General features: G+C 30.5%; 1 protein-coding gene across 1 annotated transcript in view; it reads right to left on the bottom strand.

The window, feature by feature from the left end:
- Positions 1–19,498, bottom strand: part of LOC143197942 (uncharacterized) — a 794,565-nt gene extending 775,067 nt beyond the window's left edge. Inside the window, exon 1 of the mRNA XM_076406795.1 lies at positions 19,192–19,498. Coding sequence (XP_076262910.1) covers positions 19,192–19,222 — 31 coding nt within the window. The 5' untranslated portion in view covers positions 19,223–19,498. The remainder of the gene's footprint in view (positions 1–19,191) is intronic.
- Between the last annotated feature and the right edge of the window lie 474 nt (positions 19,499–19,972).

Genomic DNA, 19,972 nt, shown 5'->3' with positions numbered 1-19,972 from the left:
ATTTGAAAGATAGATGCACAGGAGATCCAGTTCACTAGATCGTCTAGTCTCATGAATTTCATAGTTCACTATGATATTCAATCGGAACAATCTATAACAAACAAAACTAGACATTGACTATGGTCAGTTTCCTTCAGCTATTGGTTTAATACAATTCATCTCTATAAACTGAACGTTACTAAACGCTAACATACACTCAAGAGTTGCTTTCCGTAAACTTGAACTTTCAAAGACCTACTAATATAATTTGGTTGTGTAATGAAATTGTTAAAGCACCATTTTTTGGATCGCATACTTTTCATAGTGATATATAAACACATAACAATTATAAACAATGAAATAAAGATTCCTCTGCGACAACATAATGGACAACATAATGGACCACTATACGATAATATTGTTGGCTATTCTTATGTGTGTAAGCTATGAGACTTGTAAGGATTTAAAAGAAAAATGATTATTGTGTTTCATATTACTTGTGACGTCGTTTCTCTACAATTAATTTCTATATGCTATTGTTTCTACCAAAATTTCCATGATATAGCCTATAAGGAATGGTTTACACACTAACGAAGTGGTAGTAGTGTGTCGTGTAGAAGTTTTGGAAGCTCCGATAATTTACGTGATCACATATCATCAATTATCGTAACTAGACATAATTTTTTTTTTAAGCAATTAGAGTCGCATCATTCGCGCTATAAAACATATATATGTTATTATCTATATACAATGTCTGAGTAGGGAATTAAATTATATGATCTATTAAATATTCTACAATAATTTCACTGTTGTATTATTATTTTCCTTTGTATTTAAATAATCTCCAATTCAGTTTTCATGCAAATTAAATAGTTTCAATTAAACTGGCTGAATAAATGATACCGTTTTCATTAAACTGTCTCTGGCCAGATCCGAGAGAGATAGAGACTATGATATATTCAAAGAAGATTACTCAAGTTTAACAAAAATTACGGTAATTTATTATTGTCCATTTGATCCTCCTCTTTAGCGTTTTCCTTGGTTTTAATTTTAATTTGTGTTTAATTATATTTTTCATTAGGAGATTAATTAAGCAGCGGAAATGAACGTTGGGCGTTCGCTTGGGGGTCGTGTGATATATAGAGAATTATAAACAATGGTTAATAAATACTGGTATTTTTAGATTTAATGCCACTGGTAGGCTAAGAAAGTACGAGTTTATTCCGGTATCTTGAGGGGAAACTTATTTGCACATAAATATTTCCCAATTTAGATAGTAAAACAGTTAAGCTAAATTTGTTAACATTAAATTAAGAAATGTATTATCAAAAAGTGTGCTATGTAAATGTTCATTAAACTACTACAAGTTTCAGATCGTTTGTAAGTATTTTGGGTACATTAAGTACCCATAGCAAATTGTTTTATATTTGTTTGACCGACTACTTTTAAAATACCCTTTACTTCATTTCAATCTTATGCATCAATGAAAAAATTGCGAGAGCCCCTATTATAATTAGAAAATAATGCTTAGTGGGAATTAGTATTAATGGGTAAATAATCTTTTTATACAACCTTTTTTCTGCTAAAAATATAAAATAATTGCATCAGCAACTAGCTGAAGAATGCTAGCAGTTTTTAGTTTGTCAGTTTGTATTGTATCTGCTAGGAGAAATATAAATCGCTTTGGTTACAGTTAAAATAATTTAACACCTGAATCTAAATCATTATTGTATAGTTTTATATGAACTAACGTTACTATAACATTTGCTAGTAAAAAATCTATTATGTTTTTATACATTTTTTAGTAATTCAGTCCCATACATTTAAAATAATTTGATGATATTTTGTCATGTTAAACTGCCAAAAAACTAATACACTGTCTTCATCTATACAGATGGTCTTGAGTTTGCATAAGATTAACTTCTTCATTTTGTATGTTTTTGATACTTTAGAGTCTCCTTAGTTCCAACTAGAGTATATCTGGTCTGGACATACTGTTTAACACTGCCCTGGGCATTAAGCTTACCGACTGGCGACTTACTCTCCTCTTACTCAGCCTGGTTACTGACGTGACTGGGATCATTTTCCTTTTCAGATTTTGCACTCTTACCTAAAGATAATCACAAATGTTAAACTATCACATACACAAATTTACAACCATGTCCTGCAGTATTCGAACCCTCAACTATTGCAACCATAGGAGGACCGTTCTGTCGCCTTTACCAGTACGCCAACTAAGCCGGCCATTTTATTTTTGGTATAAGTAAAAAAGTTCACATGGTGTTTCGAAGATAGGCTATAATTTTTCCCGTTAAAATCATGTTTAATATAATAAAAATCAGATAATAAAATCAATCAAAATCATAATAAATCAGACAGTGCATAATTCTATTTCAAACATTTCACAATTCGTACAAATGAAGAGATGTTAATTTACGGTGAATGAATCAGTGAATCATTTACCGATATTATCAATATTATTTCACCTTATATTCCTTAAAGCTGATGGTTACAGTAGATATTTGAGACACTCAGTCTCAACTAAGTTGCTTATTAATAAGAGCCAGAATATGAATTAACAATAACTTTATATTTGTGCGTCTTTTAATTAGTAAAATTTCAGTTAATTAGTTTGCAGTATGTCCCTTTACTTTATTTCCTCGCAATTTACTTTGTTGAAGTCATAAGGTATGGGAAGACATCAGCTGTGAATGAGAATTGTACTATTTAAAAGAATGTTACAATATATATATATATATATATATATATATATATATATATATATATATATATATATATATATATATATATTTGAAAACATTATTAATTGCCAGACATGTAATTGTAGAAGCACACTAGTCACAAATACTGTCAAGTTACCTCTTTTATTTTTAATTAGAGTAATTATTGTAAGAAACTATATAACCTGTTTTATTTTATCAATAAAGAGAACACATTTCAGGTTGTTAAATTAAAGTTACGAAAAACCTGTTTAATAAGTAAATTACACCGGCGAACAGAAAGCACAGGAAGGAAGGAAAAAAATATTGAAGGCACATTAGACGATTGATTATGGCCGATGTGCACATTTGTTCTCTGTGCCAAGCCCAGCGACCGATCGAATCTATCCACTCTGAGTCGAATTATTTTATATTCAGCCTCGTTTGTCAGGTGCCAGTCGGACAATGACCAGCATACCTCTTCGTTTTGTGGGTCGGTGTTCTGGACGATATCTCTAGGGGTTAATTTGAGACAGGCTGTGATGTTTAGTGACAGTTAACTGATGGTTTACTCTAAATGCGATCGTTACGGAAAAATCTACACTAATTGCTATAATGTGGTCCTAAGTTACTTCACTTTACCCCAACAGTTGATGTCAATAGGATAAGTATGTTCTAAAACGTATTAAAGTTTATATTATTTAATGAAATGGATCAAATACAATAAATTTTGAAATTACATAACAATACCGCTAAAGGACTTGTTGAATATATCAGGAGAATATCGATAATATTGTGTTCGTATTATTAAATAAAAAACTGCATTAAACATATATTTGAGTTAATAATTGAAAAGGTATGATGTTTTAACTATTTTAATACTTATTTATATGTTAGGTGTTCACAAGTTTGGATCATCGATATTAAAAAATCTAATATAAAAGTTAAATTCGATGATTTTGGCATTTCTCTGTGTAACATACTAGTTTTCCATTTGCATTTTTGACATCATTTTTTGTTTGTTTGAAGAAAGAATTGAAAAGTGCTAGCAACTGCTTGCAGCCCATCACTCTGAATAATGCTGATCCGTCATATCCCAATTATTAGTTTTGATTTCGATCATTTAAAAGTAGTGCTTGTGATTTCAATAATAACAATAGGCCTGGAGGTCGAAAAAGCCTCGAAGACAACGAGTTACAATACAAGGACGAAAACCCAAGCGAAAGTCTCAAAAAAATTTTAGACAGCTTAACAGTATATAAATCTGCCATTTCCATGCCTTTACAATTGACTAAACCAAAAGGCAAGCTTGCCTCCACATGAATTGACTAAAAATTAAACTATTTATGTAGATGTCTATTTATGATGAAGCAATAGCCAGTAACACACGAAAAGTAATCCTCTTATTTCAGAACGCTGGACTCTTTCGAGTGTAAATACACTGCAAGAATTAGAAAAGATACACTGTTAAAGCTCGAACGAGAAATTCTGCCGCCAAATTTATTCACCTGACATAGCGTCTTCTAATTACCACTTGTTCAAATCCATGTAGCACATGGTTCGAAAATGCTGAAGAAATACGAAAATAGATTGTTAATTGGATCCCTGCCACATTAACATAATTCTTTCGACAGTAGTAAAATTATTTAAACTTTTTAATTAGCACCTATTCCATGATTGGACAAAAAGTGATTCCAGAGGGAAAAATGATCAGGCTACATGTAAGTAATATTTGCGTATTTCATTAGCCTGACATACAGTATCGATGGAAATATCGGCAATAAGTTCCAAACTATCAAGAAATTTAAGAATTTATAGAATTAGGAATATTTCTAGAATTACGCTCAAAAAATAATAATATAATATATTATCCATCAATGTTGAAGTGACCGGGATACAAGAAAAGCTTCTCTCCAGGTATTCCTAAACCTAGTATTAAGAATATAATTAAAGTACTTTGAGAATATTAGTGGGAGCTGTAAGTGAAGAAAATGAAAGAGCCTTAAGGAAACTGATACGAAATATTCAGTAAGCGTAAAGTATTAAAGTGCTTATACAATCAAACTTTGCTTTTCTCCTTTCTATTGTCGTAAAATTAAACAAATCTCTTGAGATATGTGACAGTGTCAGGCACTTATGAATTGAAATGCATAAAATTCAAAAATATAACAAGCAAATTATGTTTGTTAGTATTAGTTAGCTAATATTTTGACCCTGAATTGAATAAGTTACTTTATAATAGCAAACAAAAACCTAATATAAATCTGTGAAAATTATTATTTCTTGGAAATCTGAAAGTTTTTTCTTTATGTTGTTTTTGAAAGAGATGATTTGCAGTGATTTCATTTTATAGATTTAATTAAAACCCCACAGTTAATGTTAGTAACATACACGTCGTTTTTGTTGAGATTTACCGTCAACTATACTCCATCGAAATCATCATGGGGAGTTTCATTTAAACGGAAATATATTAAATTATGTCGAAGACAAACGACGGAGAAATAAATAGTTATAGGATTTCAAAATAATTTAAAATATTAAAAATTTTAAGCTTTATTGTGAAAAATCGGTACAGTGTATTTTATTCAAAGTATAGAATAGAATAAGAAGTACAGGGCCACTCCAAGAGGTCACGATTGATATGCTAAAACAAGTAGTAATCAGAGTAATAACTCTGGGGAATAGGGCGGCTAGTGTAGCACTTCCCATTTTAAGATTTCCAAATATGCTTTTACCGGTTTTCCAACATGCGGTCGAGCATTGTCATGATGAAAAATAACATTGTTGTCTCTTTGTTCACATTCTGGTCGTTTTCGCACAGTGCTTCACTCAAACGCATAATTTGCAGTCGATAGCGATCCTCATTGATAGTTTTCTCGAGTACTGTCTTCAAATCCTCGTTTTCAAATTTGTTTAGCTGTTCAGAACGCTGTTACTCTTCGGTGTCAAATTCACCGTTTTTAAAACGTCGAAATCAATATTCAGGTGTCGAAATCGCTGGAGCACTGTTGCTATGTTGAGCGCAACACACCATTTTATGATCTTCAGTCGCCTTTCAGTCACCTTAAATTGAGTTCGATGCAGCGAAAACATGTTTTTATCTACACTTCGACGAAATAACATACTGAAAAGTGAAGCCTGTTAGTGAGGTTTCAATATGATATTGGTTACAAATGTACCAAATGTAACTCTATTGTAAATCCTTTAAAATTAATTTATAGGCTTGATATAAAATAACAATATTATAACACTGGGATATATTAGAACTACATAATCTCATGTGGAAGTGGCGAAAAGGAAGAAAAAAGTTTTGTTGGTCGTGTTACCAAGCGAAACATGTATTCTCCGGTAAAAAATGGTAAGTATAACTGTACTTACGCAAAATATTAAATACCTTCCACTTTTTCTTGATTTATACATGCTAATAATTTTCTGTGTTAAAAATGGCTATGATTTAAGAACATTCATAAGCAAAACACAATTTGTGCTTAGCAAGCATAACTCAACAATATTCCAAGAAACTCACAAACCATTACTAGCCTTATTTACCGTAGTTATATAGGTCCCAGTACTCTATGAATAGGGTTTTGTTCCAATTCAAACATTCTAACACGAGTATAAATATATCCACAAAATTACCGCCCTGTACAAATACATTAAAATTCTGAACATCTTTCTATTGGTCTTTCTTTTATTAAAGAGGTCCTAAACTATAATAATACATATATTGGATATAGATAGGTAAGACATAGACGATATAGTACATAGAACCCTTACATTCCTGGAATTTTATCTATAAAATACTAATTAGAGATTTTTTAAATGAATTAAAATATTAAAATATAATGATAAATCAGTTATATAGATGTACTATTTAAAAAAAATCAAAAAAATAATATTTTTGGACTTGTTACGTTCCAGTACTTTATTTACATTAGCACTGACATATATTAGAACTAAGCGCTGGGTTTAGACCAGCTCAAAATGTAGATTTGGTCTTTTTAGAAGCCTAGGTTTTCTCAGATGCTTGTTGTCGAGAAACTGTATTGACTGGACATGGCATCGTGTTTCTTTGCTTGACAGAAACTAGTTAATTACATTCATTAAAAGTTCTCAATAATTTGTTCTCAAACCAGAATTTTGCCCAAATTGCTCTTCTTTGCACAATCTTTACACTATATGTCGACATAAGCTTAAACACTTTTCTATACAAAGATACATCATTATATATTGACACGTAGAATTTCTTCCAATAGGTGTCTTTTTTCAATCTAAATTTCCAGTTCCTTTTTTTTATTTTTTCTTCACATAATCTTTCAAGCATAACTTCGTGTCTGATATCATTTCCAAATATTTTGCTGTATTAGCATATTACACTTAGATATTATTTATAGTAGGAATATATTAATTTATTTTAGTCATCGACACATCTTAAGCTCAATCTTATTCAGTTCGATTCGTTATTGCTTGATCCAATTATAAATTTTGATTCGTTCCTCTTGCAAATGTATTTCTGCTTCTCTATGATATTTATCTGCACCCATAAAGCAAGTATTGACAATAAAATTAGATAATATATTATCTGGCTGCTTAAAAAATAACATTTACCTTGCAGACTGCAGCATTTCCTTTGGTTTTCTGAATTAAACGTACAAAATGGTACACGAAGGAAAAGAAACTAAACTAATTGACATCGAAGTCTAGAAAGACTCGACAGGAAAAGGTTACTTAGGATGACAATATGACACTTTCCACATCTAATATGTTCTTCCATAAACTGACGGAGTGCGATAGTCTTTAAGGACTCTTCTCGGTTTGTTTCCTCGTGATCTCTTTGAAGTCTCATTTATATATTGCCCATAAACATCTTCCCACAAGTGATAGCAAACTTATATTTCTAGTTTTTAAAATATTTATGACATTCCTTTTTAGATATGGGAACAATTATAGCTTTATTTCATGCTGTTTGTACATAATATATATTCTTCATTATGGACAATGTATAGTTGGTCCTGTTACGGAGTTGTGTATATTATTCAGCATTTTTAGATAGATTAGAGAATATTACTTTCATATTGTATAAATTTATATTTTAACATTCCCTAAAAATCTTATATATTTCACACGTTAACAATGATATCAAAAATGCCACCTGTAGTTTATGCTAAAGTTAATGATGGTCAGTAATTTTTAAAATTATACAATAACAGTTTGGAAATCATATGTATATTATATATGTTAATTAAAGCCTATCAAATTTGATGTTTTTACAGTTTTATCCGGTTCATCAAATATTATCCGTTTATGCAACATTGCCGGTTCATTAAATATGCTCATTAAAGCACTCAATAAGTATTGTAAACAAATAGGATTAATTAAAATATCGGTTATTATTGGACAAATAGGTTACAAACTAAAGAATTATAACTAATAGTTGAACGCGTTTTTTCCTGATTTGTTGTTTTAAATCTTATGAAATACCGTTGTCGTTGAAAGATAGTTAAGATAGGTCATGTGTTGGTTTCTTCTTAATAAGACTTTGAAAGCTGGACATGTACTAAATTTTATTTAAGTTGTTGCTTTATTCAGCAGAATACAGCTTTCGATTTTTACTGAAAAACAATTTGAGTAAAACAATTTAAAAATTTCAAATTGTGGATTGTTAAAGAGCGATAGTTGTATCTAGCTAAAATCTAGATACTACAAACAATTTTAAAGATCAATTAAAAGTATTTGGTATTTATAATAAAATGATCAGCCGTTTCTATTTGACATTTTATTTTTAAGCCAGATTCTCACCTATATTTTAATTATAATTTTGTATTAATAACATTAAGTTTAAAGGTATAATGTTACCAAATACATCTATATAAAATAAATTTGTTATCAATTTACACAAGAGTCACTCTTTAGCCATATTATAAATACATTTAGAAATTATGACACAGATTTTTGTTTCCTTAATTTAAAAATGGCTTCAAAAGCCTTTTGATTGTACCAATGTAACAATTCTCCCCCACATAAGAAAACGTTGGTGTTGGTATACCAGTTGATACTTAAAAATTTCTAGTAACTCCTGTAATAGTCAAGTGCTCAAATCCTACCAGGGTCTCGACCAGTCACACCAATAACCAGATTGGGTAAGCCCAAACATTGGTTTGTTTTCATTAATTCAAGTTGATCAAGTGTCATTTGATGCGCTTGATGAGGAATGTCGCTCAGAGCACAATAATTGTATAGCTTTTCCGTGAGTTCGGGCTGGCAATATGCAATTTACCAATTGGAACTGAAGTTGTGGCTGGGATTCGGTATATTATTGCAAAATGACATTGTAGTAGCTTAGAGGGAGATGTGAATTAAGCTTCTATTGATGCCGGATGTATATTTTATGAGCTTTTCGATGATTACATTTGTGAACTCAGATATTTAGTCTCTGAGTTCTCGTTTTACCACTGCCCGACATACCATGGGATATTCAAAATCATCTTCAACGTCTTATTTTTGAACACACAATAGGAAAATAGACCACATCATAGCCTGATAAACAAGGATTTTTTGGGACTCGTAGTTTACTTGATCTACACGAGGAAGAAAGAGATCTTAGATGGCAGTTGAAGTGAGTTCTGAGGTATATAACTTTTCTGTATCAATGAATGGGAATATTTTAAAACAATAACTTGGTTAAAGCAAAGAAACCTTTACGATGGAAAACCGCTTTAGAATTTTTGAACAGGAAAATTTGAACAATTTGATTGGATTTAAAGTTTTAGAACTCATGTATGTTTATGATGGATAGTACAGCATTCAGCATTGATGCACATCGACGAATCAGTTACATTGCAAATTTTATTGTTGCAAAGTTAGGGAAATAAACCGTGTAAAAATGAAAGAGTGCCGAAGCGTATGGGGAATCCTGTGAAACTTCAGATTACATTTACATCCTAATTGAAAAGAATCAGCAACAGCGACTTCATATAATCGATTTTCCCGAAATGAATGCACGAGGTTTACGAGATCAATTTGATTACCATGCAAATTGTATCATTATGGTATATTTTGTCAAAGACCCTGATGAGATCCAAGAAGACTTCTGCATTGAAGTTTTATCATGTCAATCACCACTTAACTGATAACTAAATCCTACTTCACATTTTACTGAGATTTAAGATCCAAGTTGATGGGTTTGTTCTCGACATTTAAGTTGACAATCCATGGCTTTTTTAATAGCTCCAAATTAAAACCTCAAGTTGATCTGATATCGTAATAAAGAGAACATTAAACTAAGAGCTGATAGAAATATCGAAATAAATGTTGAATGCTGAGAAAAAGTATGAAAAAGGGATATAAAACGATGAGATTTCACCTGTTATATTATCATGTCAAGTTAAGACAGGAATAGTTTAACATTGATAAAATGTAAAGGTACTAAAGCAAAAAAACGGACTATTTCGAAGTTTATTTAGCACATTTTACTAGGTCCAAGCCACTTCAGAAGGGGCCTTTATAATTATATCATCATCATCTCTCATATTCTTCTCTTCCTACAATGATAGTTCTACATGACCATAGCACCTTTCAAGAACTTCTCGGGTTTAAATCCACTCCGAGTATTAAAATTTTTTGTAATTGTTTAGGCAAAAGTGTAGAATCTGACAAATTGGTCACTCCTTAGTCATTAGATTTCGCAGAATAGCTAGTGATTAATGCTCTATCTGATGTAAACATTAAGCAGCACGTCTAATCACTACAGAATACAAGAGGTTAACATGTCCGAAATAAATATCAATTTTATTTATATTTATAAATATACATAAATATTTATAAATCCTTTCAATTCTAAACCTCACAATATATTAAATCCCAAAGAAAATATGTCTATAAAATAAAAGAAAATAATTTTCCAGATGGGGAAAAATAACAGAAAGGGAAATAAAAATGGAATAAAAAGACGTAGAAAAAAAAACTCCGAAAATCGTTTGACCGTGCAGAACGTCCTCTCCCTTCCCCAGGCACGAATTTGTTTTGATTTAATGTCAACAAGTTTTAAAAATTTACGGCTTTTATTCGAGTTATTTTGTCCGTGGCATTTCACGCTTGACGTGGCCTCGTTATTTTTTTATTTATTTGTTGTATCCAATCATTCGATTCGGCGGGAATCGGATAGATGTCCCGGATACGTTCGGGGGTAATACAACGATTGATTTCGTCTTAGGTAGGGCTAATGAAAGCATACTTGGTTTGGTTTAATTTATATTTTTTGCTGATTTTACAGAAGCAATTTATATCGGTCAGGTATGTTGTCATTTATTTGTCATTGGGGAATTAAAATCAATGATTTGTGATAAAATTTAGTTGAATGTTATTCTTTATAGTAAACAAGAATATCGCCAGTTCGAATTTTAATGGCTGTGTAATTATTTGGCAGGCAAGAGTTTAAAATCAAACAAGTTATATTTATATTATATGTAGTATTCTTCATGATATTGTTCGTATTGTAGAGCCATATTGCTTGAGAATTAATGAAGAAGGTGTTAAATATGATTTATATCGATACAAGAGCCAGATAATAGAAAATAAAAATAACAACTAGTAGAGGGCGCTGTAATTTGTATCCTGTTTCAAAATTGAAAAAAAATTCTGAAACCGTCCCGAATCATAAGTGATCCGTAATAGGTTATGGGTCCAGATTTCTCGGCATAAATGGGAAATTTCTTCCCATTTAGTGCTTTTATTTTTCCCATTTTATTTATCACCCAGTGGGGTGATGACGGAGAGTGCGGGGGAATGGAGATTATATAAAGTTCGAGTTCGGTAAAGTACATATATAAATTATCGATGTAATCAATATATATAATCGATGGAGTAATCAAGAGTTTAGTAACTCAGCTGAGAACAATTTACAAGGATCAGTGACGCATTAGAAAATTAGAAACACAGGGCTCCAATAGAATTACAGAACCAGTGAAGCACTAGTACAATAGAAACATGGGATCCGACAGAGCTACGGGTAGGACAAAAAGCTATTGAAGCTAAACCAGTGAAGAAGAGTTTAGTTACAAACTATTAGAATTTGATATAAATATCAGTTCAACACAATTGGATCTTAAAGTGGAAGATATATCAGTAAATTATATATATCAACAATTCAATAAAGCATTGTTCGGGTAAACTCTATGTAAAATATTTATCCAAATTTGTCCCATAAGATTAAAGCTAGTGATGAACAACTTACAGTTATGACTGCTCGAGGAAATATCGAAGATAACAACACCGATTGAAATTAATTTTAACATCAGCACAAGTGGAGAAATCATTTAAAATGTACCACATGGAAGATTAAAATGCAGTTTTATATAAGTTCCGTTATATAATTTTAATATAGGGGACAGTTAAGAAATAATTAAAGTTGTACTAGAAGCTATAGATAGATTAGAAGATATTTAGATAGACCAATAAAAGAGGCATGGAAAGTTTCAAAAAAAGAGTACTATAACAACTCAGTGGTACGAAGGACCATGGACTAGTATAAGGCGATAGTGGACTTGAAGGAGCAAGTTATGAAGACTGGAATGGTAACCAACTAGAAAAAGTTTTAATGGATTCATACCATTTTATAATGGCAACCCATTGGCATGGAATAAATTCATCAAGTTCTAATAAATTTATCTATAGATTCGAACAGTTTTATTCTGGAAATTCAAATGTATTTTTGTATTCTTTGTTTATAATGTTAATTGTGTTAAGTCGTTAGGTTAGGTTAGGCCGTTAGGTCGTTAGGTACATTTAAATTGAGATGGGGTGAAGAAGAACAACTAGTAGAATGCGCTATAATTTGTATCGAGGATGTTCAAAATTGTATAAAAGCCCAGAGATCTAAATAAAGTTTCTCATTTCTTCCAAAGCCATAAGTGGTGTTATTAATTCCGTCCCCCGAATAAATGATGCCTAACAGAATGGATCAAAGAATTTGATCGCACACTATTGTATATCTCAATGGATTTCAGTTACAGTATGAATAAGAATTAAACTATTTGGGATCTCTAATACAGGAAAAGAGAGAGGCCTCTACTGCTGAACTAATAAGTCGAATCGGCAAAGCGACAGGAAGTTCGCTTAGATGGTTCAAGTGGTGGAGAGGAAATATTACAAACAAGGCTAATATCCGTTTATTTTGAAACGATATATTTTCCAGTCCTTTTGCATTGTTCCAAGATTTGAACACTCTTGTAGTCTGACAGCTGTTGCCTAGAGGTGTTTCAAATGCAATAACTGAGGCAAATCCTACGTATTTCTCTTTGAGATCGCTTAAGATGTGGCTATCAGTGCGCATCGATTAATACATTTAGTGGCATAGATTATAATGGTTTCAACACTTCTGTCGAATTAAAGGTGGACGAAATCCCCACAAGTCGATATTTTGGGTAAAATTGCTTAAAATTAGCGAGCAGCTACAGTTGCTGCTGATCACCAGAAGTGGCGAAATTTAGTGTAGAATATATTGGAAGCCTTGCAGCACCAACACCAGCGTATTGATTAAGAAGTATAAACTCGCCCTGAGCACTGGATATGGATTGACTGTCATGATGAATTAGTGAGGACAGTTTATTCTTTCAAACTAGTTCCTTAGAAGGTGAATAGATAGGAGGTTTATAAGATCAAAAATCATTTGTTTTTGGATATAAAATAATTCCTTATTTTCTTTTTGTCGTAATCTTAGTTATATCCAATATAGCCCTTAATTTTTATTGACCGATAAATTAAGAAGATTACAACTTACTACAACTTATAAACTAATTTAAACATAACTATATTGGACAACTTAAATAGTGACTGGGATTTCCACTGGAGGTGACAGTACTCGAAGAACCACAATTATTCTCACTTCTGTGCTATGTATAATATTTCAAATAATCAATATTATTTTAAGCAACAAACTACAATCAAAGATCTCGAAATATATGTATAAAGTTTGAATTTTTTATAAAATTGATTAACTTATAGTTATCTTCCTGTTTCCAAGCTTGTACAAATATTAAGTTTGTAAAAATTTTACATGATTGCCATTTACGTTCTCAGCTAAGACTAATCGCAATGAACATTTATCGCAAAGATAAATGGAAATACAACCATCCATTTGTCATTATATCGAAGATTTTATATATCAATACATAACTGTAGACGAAGCGTGAATATCGTTTTATAATCCAGCGACAGAAAAAAAAAACAATTAAAACAATATGTTCCGAAAAACATGGCATTATCCGCCTTTCTTTACACAAGTTTATCAAGTGGAGAAATAAAATTTCCTCTTCCAAAGGCAAGAAAAAAAGCACATGAACGAATTATTATGATGGTAAGGTGGGAGGTGTATGTTCTCTAAAATTGATTTCAGTAGATTGAGAGAGCACAAAGAAAGCAGCATGAAACATGGATTTTACTGTTTCTACATTAGAGAAATCAGACATGAAGAGTAATTGTATGTACGTAGACGTGAAACGATTCAATGGCGACTGGAAAACTCTGTGGAACTACCGACCTGATCAGTATACTAGTTCAACTTTTCCAAATATGAATATATGAGGTTTACAAGAAATAAAACAGGATATAAAAATTAGAATTGATATGGTCGTGGCAGTAGATGTTCTCTCGAATAAGTTAATTTTGTATTTAGTTAATAATGCAGGATCGGAAGAAAACAGTTCAAGTCAACCGAGGAAGTGACCTCACTTTTTATATTACTTATAAAACTTTTAAAAATTCTTCAAAATATATATAGACTTAACAAAATGTTACTTTCAAGATTACAAGAGAAGTATTAGGATAAATTAGTTACGTAATTGTAATTGTAGTTTTGTAAGTCCGTTTTACAAAGCTTTGAGTCATCAGTCGACCACTACAAATATATACTTCATGGGATCATCTCTCTCATAACATTCATTCACTCCTATAAAAAGAATTTGTATTAAATACTTGACTTAAATGCATGAATTACAATTTATGACTTCTCCATTTTGCTTCCTACACTTTTGGAGGACCTGTTATGTTTTATGTATTCGATATTAAATTTGCTTCGTATTGAAATAACTTCAAATAACTTCCGCAAATTAAGTTACTATAATCAGGTGCTTCTAAAAGCAATCGATTTGTCTCATCTGCTCTCATTTCCTTCACAATAAACATATAAAATAAAAGATTAAAAGGTTATACTGTTACTAGATGCCCACTATTAAGATATAAGTATTTAAATAAAACAATTTTTTAATACCTAACTGGAGACATTTTTTTTGTTGAACATAAGAGAGTTATTTGTACACCTAGTATATATACTCTTCTACTGCTGATGTAGAGTGGATTTAAATCATGCTGGCACATGGTAGTAATTTTATGAGTATGATTAATGTAATTGTCTATTTTCTCAGTTTCGCCAGAAACTAGGCTGGCTGAGACTGAATGTTTTTTGTGAACATATTTTTCACAGCCTAGTAAGGTTAGCTTAAGGGCAGACCATCGAGCGGCATTAAGACTACTTTGTGACTAAAATACGTATAAATGTATGTTATATCACGTGATTGTTAACGGGCTTGAATGCGAAAACTGAGTATTCAAAGATGAGGATTCACTTATGTTAATATTAAATAGTACTGATGAGTGAGGCATCTACACATAAACAGTTTGGTTTATGTTAGAATAAATTTAAATCCTCACTGTCGCTCTATATCCGCTTATTATAGTCGCTTATTATTTCAATAAAATGAAATAGTACTTTAAAGTAAATAATTTTTTTGTTTTTTTATGTTTTAAATAAAATTGTTTGTTAAAGTAAATAAATAATTTGTATGTGTAAACCCCTTCATATTTCATAACTTGAATGTGTAAGATAAAATGTAAATTTATAATATATTATTTATAAATTGAAATAATTAAATATTCTGTAAATAACATATGGAGAACCAACAATTTAGAAATCTTTACAAAACTGCAATATCAAAGAAAATAACGACCAGCCGACGTATGAAAATTTTAAACAAAAGACGGAGGCGGACATTTTGCACCTTTTATTTTGCCCCCAGGAAAAGTCCTATAAGAAAAATTTAAACCTGCTTAGTTTCATTTAAGCCGGCACAAAGACCGCCATAGACCTAAACTACCTTCGTTATTCGTACCAATAACGGGCAGGATCTCTTTGCCGCTTCTAAATTTCATTCAAACTGTCTTCTCTCTTCCTCTCTCACTCCTTTGAAACTTCCTATTTATTTAAATTCCGTACCGCGATGGTCTTTTGAGATGGCGCTTTTTTCTCCTTTGTATCTTTCTTTAATTTACCCTTCGGGCTTTCATTCCTTTTTCCAGCCTTGCTAAATTCAACACGGCAAGAAAAACGTATCGGTAATTGTAGTATTTGGTATCTAATACAGGGACTATTTGTAAAATACATTCCTACATTTACGAATATTACACAGGGTTATGTTGATAAACGGGATACTTAGAGAACTATTACAAAATAATTTCATCTCATTAATTATCATGTCACCATTTCATCAATTGTGTTTACTTGTTTATAATTTATTGGTAATATGGATCAATTTTAAAACATATACCTCAAAAAATTAATCATTTCTATATAGGCTTATATTTCAGAAAATAACATACCAAAATATTAACATATTTGATTAATTGGATCTACGAATAAAAATATTTCCTAATAGTAAAAAATCTACATCTGGTATTACTTGCTGACTATTCCGCCAGAAATATATAGTCAATAGGTCACAGCCCCGGCAATAAATATGATGCTGCAAAACTAATATATATTTCAGTTTCAACAACTTTTTTAGTTTAAATAAAGATATAACCTTAAAATATGCTCAATGATTCCACTCAGTCAAATATCACAAAAATATATTATTAAACATTATTAATATATTATAAAAAATATTATTGAAATATAATCTATATTTCCTATAATACTGCATATAACTTTTAATATAAAATTTATATATTTTTGTATTCATATTATAGTAAAAAAGTAACATAACCTAAGATACTAAAAATTTGATTTTAAATATTTATTGCTAAATAAAATTTCAAACCTCATATAAAAATTAAAAAACAGTAAATGTTTACTAGACACTACATATACTGTTATTTCATAATTATTATTATTATTAATGTTATTAGGTATATTACTATTAGTTTTATTATAAATTATTTAAATATTAAATACATTTTCCAAAGGAACCCTTCTGACCAGAAAACGATAATTTAGAACAAGTAAGCACCAGATGTTCAAATAAGTCAGAAGGAAAACCTTAGAACCATTTTATACGATTATGTTTAGATAATGAGAAATAGTCCATACATAGATTTCCATATTGTTTATTCATCAGAAGGGCATATAATGCTGAGACTCTTTACAGAATAAATTTTAAATCACATTAGTTATATAAACAAAGCTTAGGAAGAAGGATGGAGAACGTCTTGGTCATCTCAGAACTCAGGAACAGAAGTCCACTAAATTGAGGATTTGGTGGTGAAAAATGGTGGATTGACTATTACTTTGTTGTTAACAAAGACTCCTCTCGCTAATAAAGAAAAGCGAACATTTCTTTCAATAAGTAATGTCGTGTTAAATCATCATGTTTATTCAATGGTTTTGGAGAGGTAGGACATTAATCTATACATGTGCCCTGAAACTGCCGACTAATCAAGTGAATACTCTAACAGAGATTATCCTAAATTGAAAGAACCATGCCTAAGAAGCAAGCCCTATATCAAGATGATATTAATGGTTTGTTCGATTATGGACATGCTGATTATTATGATTTTTTCATCTGGACTATACCGCCAATCAAGAAGATTACTAAAGGGTTATGCATATATCTTTTAGATTTTTCATCGGTATAAAGCGTTTTCTACTAATATTTACCTAATCTCATTTAACATCCATCAGTTTCCTGATTTAGCTTCATCGTACTAGCTATTCTATATAAAATACGGGTTTGAGAGTATATTCTCGTATAAGCTGAAAATAAATCTAATATAAAGATTTAATGATTCAACGGTTTCAAAGATTGAATTATATATTGGTGCAATATTAATTAGTTTGCGACCAAAATAAGATGTAAAAATGTAAATTAACCTGTTGAACAAGTTTTCTATATACCAGATAAGAATTATTAGGATAATTAATTATGTTTTATGAATATATAATAGAGTTTTATAAATGCTCTGAAACGTTGCTCTGAATTATTGTGGTTTATAAAGAGCTTCAAACAGTTATAATTGAAAAACGAAATCAAAAGAAAATCCCTAAAATGACACATGGGAATGATTTAATGCAAATTTCTAGTGTACATGCATTAAGACCAGTCATTTCTTTCAATAGTTACCACATGAAATAGCTAAAGGGTACCACTATTTTTAGAAGAATAATGAGTGACGAATAGCTAGCAGTGGAGAGGCTGTCATGAAATGTATTCGTTAGCCAGAAATACTTAAACAATATTATATAAATTTTAATTAATTAAAACCAATATTAATGTACAATCCTTATAAAAGAAATGGTCCCCAACTTTCTCAATAAATCTGTGTATGTATTTAAGATTCTGATATTATAAAACTTATTGTATAATTTATTAAAAATTATCCATAATTTTCTAAATTATAAACATTTAATTCACGACGACAAATTTTACTTATTGTACCAATTTAGTTACTTATTTGATTACTATCTCAAAATATATTTAACAAATGTCGCTTACATCATATAAAATACGGCACCATTATTAACATTACAACAAAAAATAGGATTTGCACTTGAACTATCACTTTGTTATTTCTTACATTTCATATTAAAGTGCCTATATAATTTTCTATTTACTAATAAAAAATACTTAATTTGTATGTAAATTTAAAACGAAAATTAATGTAATAAACAAATTAAAAAATAACTTAAACTAAGTAAACACCTATGTTATTTTCCGCAATTTTTTTGTACTGCCACTGTTCTATTGTCAGTTGCTACAAAAACAACATTAATAAAATAACTCACATTAGCAGTATGTAACGTTTATTTATAACTAATTTTATCGCTTATTTAAATTATAACAATAGCATAATTCATATTTGTTAAACAGCAGTATTATTGTATAATTTCAATCATCACAAGCAATATTTCTATAATATTTTTGTCTATAATGTTTGATTATAAATAAAAACAGACCAGTATTTCTGCAATTGTTATAACCAGCGGCTTCTATAATTTGAATAACTGTTAAGGGTTTTATTAATATTTAATACAAAATTTATATTACGATAAATAATAATGGCTTTTAGTAGAACATATATTTATTTTGATAAGAAATGTGTTGTTGAGTATATAAGTCATGAAAAACAAATTATCAGCAAATAAATGTATAAAGGTTTGATTCGAAAATTTCAACAAATTTTGACAAAGAATCTACATTACAAAATTTAAATAATTTACACTCACCCCATGTAACTATCAAAATAACAGCTCTCATGTTTCTATTGGTATTATTTCCTGACGAGACTACAAATGTGTTCAAAACCGAAGTAGGCACTAAACCATCAACAAACAATCACAGAAATATCCGGACAAAATTTCACAGTGGTTATCTCGTATATTTTAGTTTAGATATGAACGGTATTGCCGACAACGAAACGCGAAAATACGAAATTCCAAAACCGAAAACGGACGTAGCGAAATGATACGACGCCGACGCCGAGTGTACGCGCGTCTTCGTGCAGGCGTCGCAACGTTCGAACTGGTGGAGAATGGCAAACTCAAAGTTTGTTGAGCCTCTGAGGAGACTCGCTTATGACTTGTGACATGCGCTGCGTTTTTTGTTAACAGAGGTTGATAAATAATCGTTTGATTCGAACTTGGGAGTAAACTAAACATGATTTTTCCAAGTTATTTGCCGTTCATACCGTTCTTTATATTTTTTTAAAAGGTTTTCCGAATTCGTATATACATACTGACTTATTAAGTTTGGTTATTTGAGGATATATTAAAACGTCAACGAACGGCTTTATTTTCACGAATTTTTTCCTCAAGCTTAAATTATATTTAAAAGAGAAACATTTAAGGTTTCTTATAGTTTTCGAAAATAAAAGGCTTAGAAAAACAAATCTTAAGTTTATATGAGCTACATAATCTCTTATTCATGCGACTTTATATTCTAGACAATACATCTAGAGAATTTTTCTTCACAGCCAAATAGTGAGTGTGGTATATTATATAGTCAACG

Source organism: Rhynchophorus ferrugineus, unplaced genomic scaffold (genome assembly GCF_030347505.1).
Source record: "Rhynchophorus ferrugineus isolate W39M unplaced genomic scaffold, kcgeb_rfMv2 rfM1, whole genome shotgun sequence".
NCBI lineage: Eukaryota > Metazoa > Arthropoda > Insecta > Coleoptera > Curculionidae > Rhynchophorus > Rhynchophorus ferrugineus.
This window is presented reverse-complemented; position numbering and strand designations above follow the sequence as displayed.